The sequence below is a fragment of the Meyerozyma guilliermondii genome, genomic scaffold (assembly GCF_000149425.1).
Source record: "Meyerozyma guilliermondii ATCC 6260 scaffold_1 genomic scaffold, whole genome shotgun sequence".
NCBI classification, from domain to species: domain Eukaryota; kingdom Fungi; phylum Ascomycota; class Pichiomycetes; order Serinales; family Debaryomycetaceae; genus Meyerozyma; species Meyerozyma guilliermondii.
This window is the reverse complement of record NW_001809800.1, coordinates 843103-855494: the sequence shown is the minus strand read 5'-3', so window position 1 is coordinate 855494 and position 12392 is coordinate 843103. Positions and strand designations below refer to the sequence as shown.

The window sequence follows — 12392 nt, the reverse complement described above, 5'->3', positions numbered from 1 at the left end:
TAATTGTAGATGTTGTGCATTCGGCTCATCGCGATTAGTGAGCCTGCGATGAGGAATGGTGCACGCCTACTCGCAGGAATTACTATACGAATTGCAACCGAAATTTAGGGTAATTTTTATATTAGTTATAGACTATTAGGTTCATGCTCTTCTTTGTGGCCACATGAACATGCATTTGAGAGCTTGCATTGGAGGAACTCTGACATCAAGATGGCCTCCAGTATCTGAGTCGATATGAGATGAGAGACGGTCCCTGGCAATGACGTAGCCTCGCAAGAGAAGGACACTTGCGGAGCAGGCAAAGAATGAAACACCTGCGAAAATAGTACAATGCAAATATTGTGTAGGACTAGTGATTTCAGAACTACCAGTAACCAATCCCACACCAATAACTGGCGATGCAAGTCCTGATGCTCCAAGACATACCCAAAGCATACAGAATGCAACATTGAGCTTTTTCAATCCCACAATTCGGGCCACCATGGGAGCACAAGCACCATAAATAGACCCCATGATGCTTCCCATGATCAAACCGTAGATAAGCATTGTAGCCCAGTTTCTGGCAGGAATCCACATTGCAAGTGTAAATATTGCTGAAATCAAGTACACGATCGTAAGCATGGTGATAGGTCCAATTCTGTCTGCCACCATTCCTATCAATGGACGACCCACAACAGATCCTAATTGAATCATGGCGGAAACAATTGAACCTTGGTGCTCACTGTAACCAAGAGACGTTGTGAAATTGACCAAAGTATAGAGCACCACCACATATCCAAACATACAAGTGATGATAAAGAATGCCATAACATAAAATCCAAATGTTCTAAGCACCTGTTTGTCGATAAATGTGAATTGAATGTGACCGGTATGTTTATGCTTGTCTTTGATCAATAAAATAGAGATCCATACGAGACCAAACCCAATTATACTTTGGCATCTCAATGCCCAGAATACGGTACGGCTCCTGATAACAGCCTGCATTCCTAAATTGAACACAATACCTCCACAACCAGATCCTGCGGTAGCCAATCCACCAGCAAATGTTCTCTTTTTCTTAAACCATTGGGGAAGAATGGTGAGTCCAGGCAACGAAATAAATGCTAAACCAAAACTTTGCATTACTCCCTGTGTGAGATAAAGTTGCCATAAGTTAACGGACCAACTTGCAAGCATAAGTGCTGTAAATTGTAAGCAATTTCCCAATACAATAGTCCATTTGATGCCAATGATGCCTTGAATGTAATTGATGATAGGAGCGAAAAAAAGACCCACTCCAAAGGCACATCCACCAATGACACTATAATCTATTCTGGAAGCTCCAGCGAAAGTATTGTTGTTGAGATAATACGAAAAGTAAACGGCAAATCCCGAGTTCATACCCCATGTAGCGAAGTTTAATAAAAACACAGCAAACACTATTACCCATCCATAGCCACCTTCCTTTTCTTCTGGTATCACTTGCTTTTCCGAGTCATAATTGATCTTTTTCTCTTGGTCATCTACTTCTGAAATCGTTTTACTGTGATCTGAACCCGTTGAAGTAATATTTGCGATGGTCGGAGAAGTGGCCACATTATCCGATACGTCGTTGCGTTGCAAACCAACTGTGTCACGGTCCCCCATTTCTTCTCCTACAGATGAGGGTTCAATATTAGTGCAACAATATCGCCCGAGTGCGAGATTCAATATATAACAAACGTTAGTTAAATATCTTCAGAAGGTGGGGTCTCAACCGTTTTAACCGGCGCTGAACCGGTGCGGCGCGCGATGCTTAAAAATCAAGCCTGAAAAATTCTGTGTTTAGGTACAGATTTTAGTTTGGGAAAAGGAAAAGCAATTTTGAGCTATCAAAGCTGTATGAGGTATTGGTTGTGGGTCTATACGACTAGTAATTCATGGCTGGAGTTTGTTCGATAAATTTCACAGCCGCACTTTCTCGGCGGAACCTCGGGCCGGCTGTCAGAGTGCGTAAACCTGGAGTAGTGTAAAGCCACAGATGACTCAGTTGCGGAAAACCCCGAAACGAACGATATGCTTGTAGCCACAATGTCAATTACTGTTGGCAAATGTAGCCTAACTAAATGACTCTCTACTTTTAGATTAGACTTCGAATTGGTAGGGCTGTTCTAATAAAATTAAAAAAGACTTGGGGCAAGCTGGGAATTGAACCCAGGACCTCCCGCACCCTAAGCGAGAATCATACCACTAGACCACATGCCCTTGTCGGTTAAAATTATTCCAAGCGTAACCCTATACGAGGTGAGACATTGAAAGGAACCGTTTGTAAGTGATGAATCTTGAATAACCTGGTCGGCACAAAAGCATTGGTAGTACATTGCAGCGGAAATCGCAATAAACGTCGCGAATGTCTGACTGTCTGACTGAATTAAAAGTTATAAACACCCGATCTCGAACTCATATTTAGTCTTTATATTTGCATCTCCTCAGTAGCCCATCTTTGCTTCACATTTGAATCTGTTGCAAAAAAAACAATCGGGGCAGGCTGGGAATTGAACCCAGGACCTCCCGCACCCTAAGCGAGAATCATACCACTAGACCACATGCCCGATTTGTGATGGAAAAGGTACACTGTACAGGCCACAAAGTGAGTAGCTATCCTCTATCGCGATTCAGAAAATAAGTTGTCACCACTCTCCATATTTGCAGTTCACTCAAAAATTGCAAAATCTCAAATTTTCACAATTAAACTCTCTCAGAACACGACATTAATTTGACGAGACACCCTTGCACCCACTCATTAAAACTTTGGTTACAACCAACTTCTTCATGTTTAGCATCAATGCTAGGACAAAGGTTCCCATTTGGGTTCCTTTCATAGCTAGAAAAGGGTTCCTGATGTCCACGAGGCAACTTGCTGAACCAAAACTCAATCAAGTATCCTCTTTGAATACTAGAAATATAGGAATCATCGCCCATATTGATGCTGGAAAAACTACAACCACCGAAAGAATGCTTTTTTATAGTGGAAAGACAACCACAATGGGAGATGTTGATCAGGGAGATACCGTCACCGACTATTTACCATCTGAGAGACTGAGAGGTATTACAATTCAACTGGCGGCTATTACCATTCCATGGAACAATAATAAGATCAATATCATTGATACTCCAGGTCACGCTGATTTTACGTTTGAAGTGATTAGATCGCTCCGCGTGCTTGATGGATGTGTGACGATTTTGGATGCAGTGGCTGGAGTCGAGGCACAGACCGAAAAAGTATGGAAACAAGCTCAGGCATTGAAGATTCCTCGAATAGCATTTGTGAACAAAATGGATCGCCCGGGGGCTGGCTTCAGTCGAACAGTGAAAGAAGTGGTGCAAAAACTTCAAACCAAAGTGGTCTTGTGCAATATTCCATACTTTGAAATGCTGAAAGATGATGCAGTGTTTGTGGGAGTAATCGATATTCTTCACAACAAGATACTAAAATGGAACATTGACGAGGATCCCAATGGTCGAGATATCACTGTGATAGACCTTCAAGAGGCTAAAGAAAGCCACCAAGAAGCATATATGGAAGCATTAAAGTGCCGTGAGTCAATGGTGGAAACGTTGGGCGGCATCGAAGAAACAGTTGTTGACGCCTTCTTGGAATGCGACGAGGATTACATGAAGATACCTTCGTCGATTCTCAAGCTGGCTATTAGAAAAGCATGCATTTCAAACCAAGTTACACCGGTATTCTGTGGTTCTGCATTTCGCAAGATAGCAGTACAACCACTTTTAGATGGGGTGGTAGACTACTTACCATCACCTCTTCAAACACCCGTTCCAGAGATCACCGCTTCAACATCAAAAGTGTCAAAAAAGCAAAAACAAAAGAAAAATTCAAAAGTTTCCTCCGTACCAATAGAAATGAATCCAAAAAAAGGGCTTATTGTTAACAAGAACCCCCAACTAACGGTTGCCTTAGCGTTCAAGGTGATGACACACGCTACAAGAGGAGTCATGACGTTCTTCAGGGTATATTCCGGGTCGTTGACATCCAATACGACGGTTGTTAATACTCGTACGGGAAAGAAACTCCACTTGAATAAAGTGTTATTAATGCATGGTGACACTCCAGAACCAGTTTCACAGATTAGTTCTGGAAACATCGGTGTAATTACTGGAACTGAAAATGACGTTATAACTGGTGATACTTTGGTATCGCATGGTCCAGTGAAGCGCAATTTCACTGATCTTGAAACGAGCATCAAACTTTTACCAATTGAAATACCACCACCTCTTTTCAATTCCAGTATCGAGCCTCTCACTGCCGGTGATGCCAGGTACATGAACGAGTGTATTAACACTTTGATAAGAGAGGATCCTTCGTTGAATGTAAATGTCGATGAAGAATTGGGCCAAACTATTTTAAGTGGCATGGGAGAATTGCACCTTGAAATAGTCAGAGACCGCTTGATCAATGATATGAAGGCAAAGATTAGGTTGCGCAATGTTGCTGTGTCGTTTAAAGAGACTGTATCAAAGCCTAGTCTTGAAGTTGTGAAGGCTAGCAAAAATGATGGTTTGGTCAAGGTGGAGGTATCACTCGAGGCAATTGATGGTCCAGCTGAAGAGTCTACTCATGCGGATGAGAATGGGTCGGTACTACTTGAGACTGATAACAATGTTGTAAAATTACCTCCAGAAGCAGCGGCATCTCATATTAATGAGAGTCTTTCGGAAAGGCGATGGAAATCTGAACATTCTCTTGAAGAATTGAACGACATTATTTTGCAAGGTATAACGACTGGTTTGCAATTGGGTGGTCCGATATTGGGGCTTCCGCTTCATTCGGTAGTTGTTAGAGTTATACATTGGGATTTTCCTGTCGAAGGTAAAGAGGTGTCAGCATCCATGCTTCTTGACGCCAGTAGACAGGTGGTCAGAGAAGCACTCAGCAAGCTTCCAGAGTCTTCCTTCTGCATTCTTGAGCCTATAATGCTGACCAGAGTGTATGTTGACTCCGGATCAATGGGTGAAGTTGTTCATGATCTTAGCCACAGATGCCTGGCACACATAACGTCGATTGAAGATGAAAGTGAGAACATGGATTCCAATGCATGGGCAAACGAGGAAGCCGAGAATCTCTATTTGCCACAAGATTATACCATGAAGTCGGGTAAAAATGCGGTAAATTTCACCAACAAAAAAGTAGTTGTTGCAGAAACTCCATTGCGAGACATGGTTGGGTATCTTTCAAAACTTCGGTCCATTACCCAAGGCCGTGGAGTCTTTGACATGACATACTTGGGAATGAGAAGAGCAATTCGTCCTGTCTTACTAGACAGCTAATGTACATAGTCAATAGTTATTTTGCACCCATTTGCTATATAGTGGTGTATGGGTCTGGCACATGCACCCCGCGATTTTATTTCCTCGTGCAACTTTGCTCGTCAAGAATGTCAGATCTACCACCACCAGATTTGGGATCTGAGGAAATTTCGGTGTCGCCGACTTCGTCGTCGTCTTCCTTCGTTCCAATCGACAAGAATCAGCTCCAAGATGCAGTCCAGGTTGTCAGCGAAGCCAAGGAATTCAACAGCTTGATTCTCGACTATGTGCGCAAAGCGACGCCGGCTTCTGAAGTGAACAATAATTACCATATTGTATCAGTTTTCGGCTCCCAATCGACCGGAAAGTCCACGTTGTTGAATCGCCTTTTCAACACCAACTTTGATGTGATGGACGAGTCGAATCGTCTGCAGACCACAAAGGGCATATGGATGGCTTATTCCAGTATAATCACTACATCGCAAGGTCCTGTGCCAAGTAAAGGGGGAGAGAACATCTTTGTGATGGACGTAGAGGGAACTGATGGAAGAGAGAGAGGAGAAGATCAGGACTTTGAGAGAAAAGCTGCTCTTTTCGCTTTGTCGACTTCAGAAGTTTTGATCATCAATGTATGGGAACATCAAATTGGTTTATACCAGGGTGCCAACATGGGACTTTTGAAGACGGTGTTTGAAGTAAACTTGTCTTTGTTTGGACGTACCAAATTGGAGATGAATGAACACAAGGTGCTTTTATTGTTTGTCATAAGAGATCACATAGGTACCACCAGCAAAGAGAGCTTGGCAGCAACCGTCACTCAGGATCTCATTAAGATGTGGGATAGTTTGAGCAAGCCTCAAGAGCTCGCCCACCTCCAATTCTCCGATTTCTTTGATATACAGTTCCACACATTGAGACACAAAATTCTTCAACCGGGAGAATTTACAACTGATGTACAGCTTCTTGGTGACAGATTTACCGATCATAAAAACGAAGACTTCTTGTTTAAGAAGTATTACCATCACGACATACCAATTGATGGCTGGACAATGTACGCTGAAAATTGTTGGGATCAAATCGACAAGAACAAGGATTTGGACTTACCTACCCAGCAGATCCTTGTTGCCAAATTCAAGTGTGATGAAATTCTCACTTCTGTTTTTGAGGAGTTCCGTTCAAAGTTTGAAGAACGCCATGCCAAATATGCACCCACCGATATAAAGGAAGAAGTTGATTATGAGGAACTTGGTGGCTCCCTTGGTGACCTTAAAGAAGATACCTTGGAAAACTACGACATGATGGCCTCCCGTTACAATCAATCTGTTTATCTTCAAAAGAGAAAGACTTTAGAACAGAAGATAACTGACGTTTATCAAGACTTGGTAGACCAGCATGGTGCCCACATGGTGCTGAAGCTTTCAGCCAAATTTGCGTCATCTTTATCATCAAAGAAGCTTCCAAAGGATGTTTCTTTCGCTCTTGCAACTGAAGCATTACGCAAAGATATTGTACACCAGTTCCTCAAGAACTGTTCTTGTATTACATTAAACGGGTCCCTCGATCATGCCAAGCACGTCACAAGCTTCACTCGTAAGCTTGACAGTATTCTTCTGAAGCAGAGATTTGTTGAATTGAACTCAATTCTCGCAAAGAGTCTTAAAAAGGTGGAATCCGCTGTTGCTAAGGCAATTACCCAAGAGATAAGTGAACCTTCCGAATCCACATGGGACCGTGTCCTCGAGAAATTCAAAGGTGCACAGGATGAATACTTCTATTCCAAGTATGAGACGGCTACAGGAGTAGACTTTGGATTAGGAACATCTGCATCTGTGAATGAGCGTGCTCTCGAAAAGTTCCAATTCAGGGCTTGGAGTCTTCTCCATTTACAAATGCGCAAACTTATTTCTAAGGATAACCTTGTTATCATCTTGAAAGACAGATTTGAAGATAAGTTTCGTTACGACGAAAATGGTATTCCCAGATTGTACCAGAATTCTCATGAACTAGAACTCAATTTCACGGCTGCGAAAGAGCATGCCCTTAAAGCATTACCTATTCTTACATTGGCTACGCTTTCGGATGGAACTACAATTGTTCCGAAATACGATGTTAGGGACAAGAGACTTCAAAAGAAGTTGGGAGCTGCATTTGACACTACTGGGGAAGTAGACTTGAAGGATGAAGATGTCGAACTGGATACGGACGAGGAAGATGAAGATGAAAATGAACCCAAGTGTTTTGCAGAGGCAATTTCTGAGACGGATAAAGCGCTGGTTCTTTCCAAATTCAAAAAGGAAACCGATGCTACGTTTGTTGAATCCAAACGTGCTCTCATACAACATGTCACCCACATTCCATATTACATCTACATTGTGATACTTGTGCTTGGGTGGAATGAGTTCATGGCGGTATTGAGAAATCCATTCTTTTTCACATTACTTTTGATGTTGGGAGCTGGAACCTATGTTTTGTACCATTTGAACCTTTTAAAACCTGCTATGGTTGTGGTGCAACGGATGTTTGATGAATGTCTAGTTATCGCCAAACAGAAACTCAAAGAGTTCATAGATGAGCAACCTCAAGAGCATGCCAAGAGATTGTCGAAAATGGCCGGGATCACCGAAGATAAACCAGAAGAAATTGAGATGCTGGATCTAACCCCACCAGGTGAAGGGTCGTAACCAAGAGTTTCCATCTTCCCCATTATCTTTGGAGCGCACACGACCGATGCAACATGCAACATAGGGTGGCCCAACTCAGGTTACATTGGCGCGAGGCTTCTACCGCGCACTAACTAGGCAGGATTCGGAATGCTACATAAAGTTGCAGGTTACTTCTGGGGAAAGGTTACAGTGCATAGGAGAAGTTATTTATTGACAGTATTTTGCCAATATAGGGCCTAAGCTATATTTTGTACAAGCAAACGTTGCATTCATTCTTTGGCATATAATATATCTTGTTGATATCCATACCAACCATATTCAGATATCATGACTGCATTCACTCGGATTTCAAACGCTTTCAACTTGCCCAAAACTCAGGTCCAAGTGGTGACAAAAGAGTTTACAACTGACTCCCCATTAGATGTGTTAACTGATGAAGCTTCCGAAACCGATGATCTGCTTCTTTCAGTTGGGTCTCAACTGTCTTCAACATCGGTTATTCTTGCACTGGCCGTCCACGGTTTTGCAAGTAATGTTAACAGTAACAACCTTTCATCCCATTCAGACACGATCTTTTCACATTTCAATGAAGCACTTGCAGAAAATTCTAAACTTACCATGCTTCCCAACTACAATATCAAGGCTACTGGAAACGAATGTGGCCTGTACTTGGTTATTGATCTCGGCGGTTCGACTCTCAGGGTAGCTGTTATTGATATTGCTGCTCCATTGCTGGACGATGAAGAGGACCGAAGTGGAAGAATCGAGGTTGTAATCGAGAACAAGTGGGAAATCAACGATTCCTTCAAAAATATCAACAATAAGTTTTTCGACTTTATTGCATCGAAAATATTCGAAACGCTCAACAGCCAGTCATTAATTGCCATCGACCCGAATACCATAATCAATACGGGGATCACCTGGTCATTTCCATTGGATCTGATATCACATAATAGAGGAAAAATAGTCCATGTGAGTAAGGGCTATACGGTTGATCCCGAGATCTATAACCAAGATTTGAAGCAAGTTTTGGAATCGGCTATGAAGCGCCAACATGACTTAAGCTTAGATGTGAAAGTAATCATCAACGACTCGTTGGCAGTGTATGCTGCTGGTTCCTTCGTCGACGCTTACATGAAATTAGCAATGGTATTGGGTACTGGGGCCAACATGTGCTGCTCTTTAGACACCGCCAAGCTTCATTCCGAAAAGACTTTAGACCTGGATGCTGTTTTACTCAACTCAGAGTTGTCCATGTTTGGTATGAACTTACTGCAGGACCTTTCTACTCCATATGACAAGATCGTAGATGATCGTTTCCACAGAGCCTCGCTTAACTTCAAGCCCCATATGGAGGTGGATCCCGATACCATGAGTATTTTCCAGCCTTCAGAATTGATGGCTAGTGGAAGATATCTCCCAGAACTTACTCGGTTAGTGATGGTGGATATGATCAAAGATGGTGAATTATTTGCCCTGATTGATCGCAAGTCTTTGAAATCGCTTTATATTCCATACGAGGGCTTCACTGGAGAGCTCTTGTGTGCTATTTGTGAAGGAAACGACACCAAGAAAGCATCTGAATTGTTAACCAAGCAATACGCACTCTCACAGCTGGTATGTGAGGAAGATGTGTTGAAGATTAAAACGATTGGAAACTGCGTTATTGAGCGTGCAGCTTATATTGTTGCATCCTCCATCATTGCTTTCATAAAGCTTTTGAAAGATCACAATGGCCCATTCACCAGCAAATTTGTCGATATTGGATTTGTGGGCTCGGTCTTGATGTACTTTCACTCTTACCGAGAAAAAATATTAAAGTTTGTGAACGAAAATAAGGATATCAAGGATTTGGGATTAGAAGTTGACCTCAAGCCCATCGAAAATAGTTCCATCATCGGAGCTGCCATTGGCGCTGCATACTACATAAATCAATGAACGATGATATACAAAGAAAATGTTACAGGAAGAGAATCTATGAATAATTGATACCAAAGAATGCTATTATTCATGATCGATACTAAAGAAAGTGCTACAAAATCGAATCTATTCATGAATTGACTGCTAAAAACCAGTATTTTGTTGGCTATTCACTAGTAATTTCTATAACTTGGACTTGAGACCTGCTGCGCCAGTGTCTGAAACAATGAGTACATTATGGTGATCTTGTAAATAAGACGATGGGTACTTTGGATCGTTTCTCTTTCCGTTTATAGTCTTATCCAAAGCAAAGTGTTTTGCCAGTCCCAAAACAATAATTGCAATTTCATCGGTATTATCCAAAATGGTGGAGATTCCAACTGATAAGGCAGTCTTGGGTACTTTTGATGGATCATTGCCAAAGAATCTCGAGTTGGCATCAATGGTAGACTGAACCAAAGTGACCTCTCTAGTAACACTAGTTCTTTTAGATCCAGCTTCATTGAATGCCAAATGACCCTCTGGCCCTAAACCACCCATGAAAAAGTTGATTCTGGGGAACTTGTGAATTTTGGCTTCGTAGTCCTTACACTCCTTTTCCACATCTTCCGCAAGTCCATTGAGAATATTTATGTTCTCACGAGGAATATCGATATGATTGAAGAACTTGTTGAACATAAAATAGTGATATGATTGAGGGTCTGATGGCTTAAGACCCACATACTCATCCATGTTAAAAGTCACCACATTTTTGAAAGAAATTTTCTTATCCTTATAAGCTTGAATAAGCCGAGCGTATACGCCTTCCGGAGATGATCCCGTAGGAAGTCCGAGAACAAATGGCTTGGAAGCCGATGGGGAGAAATCATTGATCCTGCGAACTATAAGGTTTGCAAGGTAATCTGAGGCATCATCAGTGGAGGAAAAAATTGCTTGTTTGATAGGCATTTGTGATTTGAGGAATTTGAAAACTGCAGTGTTTATATTGCAATTAATTTTTCACTGCAATCACTGTAACCGGCAAATGAATGATTGTATTTCGGCCCCACATGTAACGTTACACGGCTAATCTCCTGCATACGCGCCGTTTTGTGCATGTTGGTGCGGCGCTGCGGAGTCACCTGCAGTCTCGCTCCCGATGCAACCGGTGGTTACATTGATGACACCAGCTTGCAAGCCGATTATATATGGATACAAATTCAAGACCATAACAACACGAATAAAATGTCTTTTATCAGATTCACCAATGGACATTTATGTGACAACGGCGTGTTGTACCATGATGTGGACTTGTACGTAGATAAGGATAATGGCACAATCTATGGTCAAGTACCCCCTCCTACCGGACTGAAAATTGAAGTGGTGGACCTTGGTGGAAACGTTTTGGCACCTGGATTCTTGGACATTCAGAATAACGGGATATATGGACTCAATTTTTCGGATTTGAGAGAAGGTGCAACCAAAAAGGATGTCAAGGAATTCCAAAACTTTTATAGAGATGCCATGGCCAAGTATTTGACCACGGGTGTTACTTCCACATGTCCTACTGTCACGTCCAACTTTCCGGAAGTCTATAATAACGTGCTTCCGCTTTATCGTCGCAGCAGGCTGCAACATCAGGTGGACTCGCTTGGAGCTCATTGTGAAGGACCATTTATCAATTTGAAGAAAAAAGGATGCCATCCAACTGAGACATTTGTCGATGCCAAGGAAGGTCCTTCTAAGCTATTCGATATTTATGGCGGGGTGGAGAACTTTACCGAGAACGTGGCCATTGTGACTGCTGCTCCTGAGATTGAAGGAGTATTGCAAGCCATTCCTGAAGTGGTGGAGTCAAACATAGTGTTCTCGTTGGGCCACACCAACGCTGATTACAAAACCGCAGTGAAAGCTGTTGATAACGGTGCCACCATGATCACTCATTTGTACAATGCCATGCCACAACCTCATCATCGAGATGTTGGGGTGGTGGGTCTTGTCACTTCTCCAGTGGTTGGAAAGACTCCATACTTTGGTATCATTTGTGATGGAGTTCACGTCGATCCTTCCATGGCTGTTATAGCCTTCAGATCCAACCCCGAGAAGTGTATACTCGTCACCGATGCCATGCACTTAATAGGCTTACCCGATGACACATACAAGTGGGACAACCAAACCATCGTCAAAAAGGGCCCATACTTGTACTTGAAAGGTACCAAGACTTTGGCCGGCTCAGCTACCACTTTGCCTCAATGCGTACGTAATTTGATGGCGTGGGCAAACATTCCTTTGGCTCAAGCCGTGAAAACCGTCACCAACAACCCAGCAACATCCATCGGCGTCCAACACGAGAAAGGCTTTCTCAACAAAGGCTGCGATGCCGATTTGGTGGTTTTGGACCACCAGGGCTTCCTCAAGGCTGTATACAAACTCGGGCACTTAATAAGACCCGTAGACGAAAACCAACCATCCAAGTTGATGGCAGCATTGTGATAACATATAATTAAGTAGCATGTAATATACCCCAGATTGCAACCATTAGTGCGG

General features: G+C 42.5%; 6 protein-coding genes and 2 non-coding genes across 8 annotated transcripts; 4 read left to right on the top strand and 4 right to left on the bottom strand. All coding sequences in view use genetic code 12, as the record gives it.

The window, feature by feature from the left end:
• Positions 1–141: 141 nt before the first annotated feature.
• PGUG_00483 (uncharacterized protein) lies at positions 142–1626 on the bottom strand (the record flags this gene model as incomplete). The annotated part of the gene is made up of 1 exon (XM_001487056.1): positions 142–1626. The coding sequence occupies one exon, from the start codon at positions 1624–1626 to the stop codon at positions 142–144; it is 1485 nt and encodes a 494-aa protein (XP_001487106.1).
• Positions 1627–2151: 525 nt separating this feature from the next.
• On the bottom strand, positions 2152–2223 carry PGUG_05953. The gene has a single exon. It is a non-coding gene; the product is annotated as a tRNA-Pro (tRNA).
• A 275-nt stretch (positions 2224–2498) lies between these two features.
• On the bottom strand, positions 2499–2570 carry PGUG_05952. The gene has a single exon. It is a non-coding gene; the product is annotated as a tRNA-Pro (tRNA).
• A 220-nt stretch (positions 2571–2790) lies between these two features.
• On the top strand, positions 2791–5304 carry MEF2 (Mef2p; the record flags this gene model as incomplete). Its single annotated transcript, XM_001487055.1, has 1 exon — positions 2791–5304. The coding sequence occupies one exon, from the start codon at positions 2791–2793 to the stop codon at positions 5302–5304; it is 2514 nt and encodes an 837-aa protein (XP_001487105.2).
• Positions 5304–7964, top strand: NAG6 (dynamin-like GTPase; the record flags this gene model as incomplete). Its single annotated transcript, XM_001487054.1, has 1 exon — positions 5304–7964. One exon carries the CDS (start codon positions 5304–5306, stop codon positions 7962–7964), a length of 2661 nt encoding a protein of 886 aa, XP_001487104.2.
• Positions 7965–8273: 309 nt separating this feature from the next.
• HXK1 (hexokinase 1) lies at positions 8274–9884 on the top strand (the record flags this gene model as incomplete). Its single annotated transcript, XM_001487053.1, has 1 exon — positions 8274–9884. One exon carries the CDS (start codon positions 8274–8276, stop codon positions 9882–9884), a length of 1611 nt encoding a protein of 536 aa, XP_001487103.2.
• A 165-nt stretch (positions 9885–10049) lies between these two features.
• On the bottom strand, positions 10050–10814 carry NAG1 (Nag1p; the record flags this gene model as incomplete). The annotated part of the gene is made up of 1 exon (XM_001487052.1): positions 10050–10814. The coding sequence occupies one exon, from the start codon at positions 10812–10814 to the stop codon at positions 10050–10052; it is 765 nt and encodes a 254-aa protein (XP_001487102.2).
• A 147-nt stretch (positions 10815–10961) lies between these two features.
• On the top strand, positions 10962–12338 carry DAC1 (Dac1p; the record flags this gene model as incomplete). Its single annotated transcript, XM_001487051.1, has 1 exon — positions 10962–12338. One exon carries the CDS (start codon positions 10962–10964, stop codon positions 12336–12338), a length of 1377 nt encoding a protein of 458 aa, XP_001487101.2.
• Positions 12339–12392: the final 54 nt, after the last annotated feature.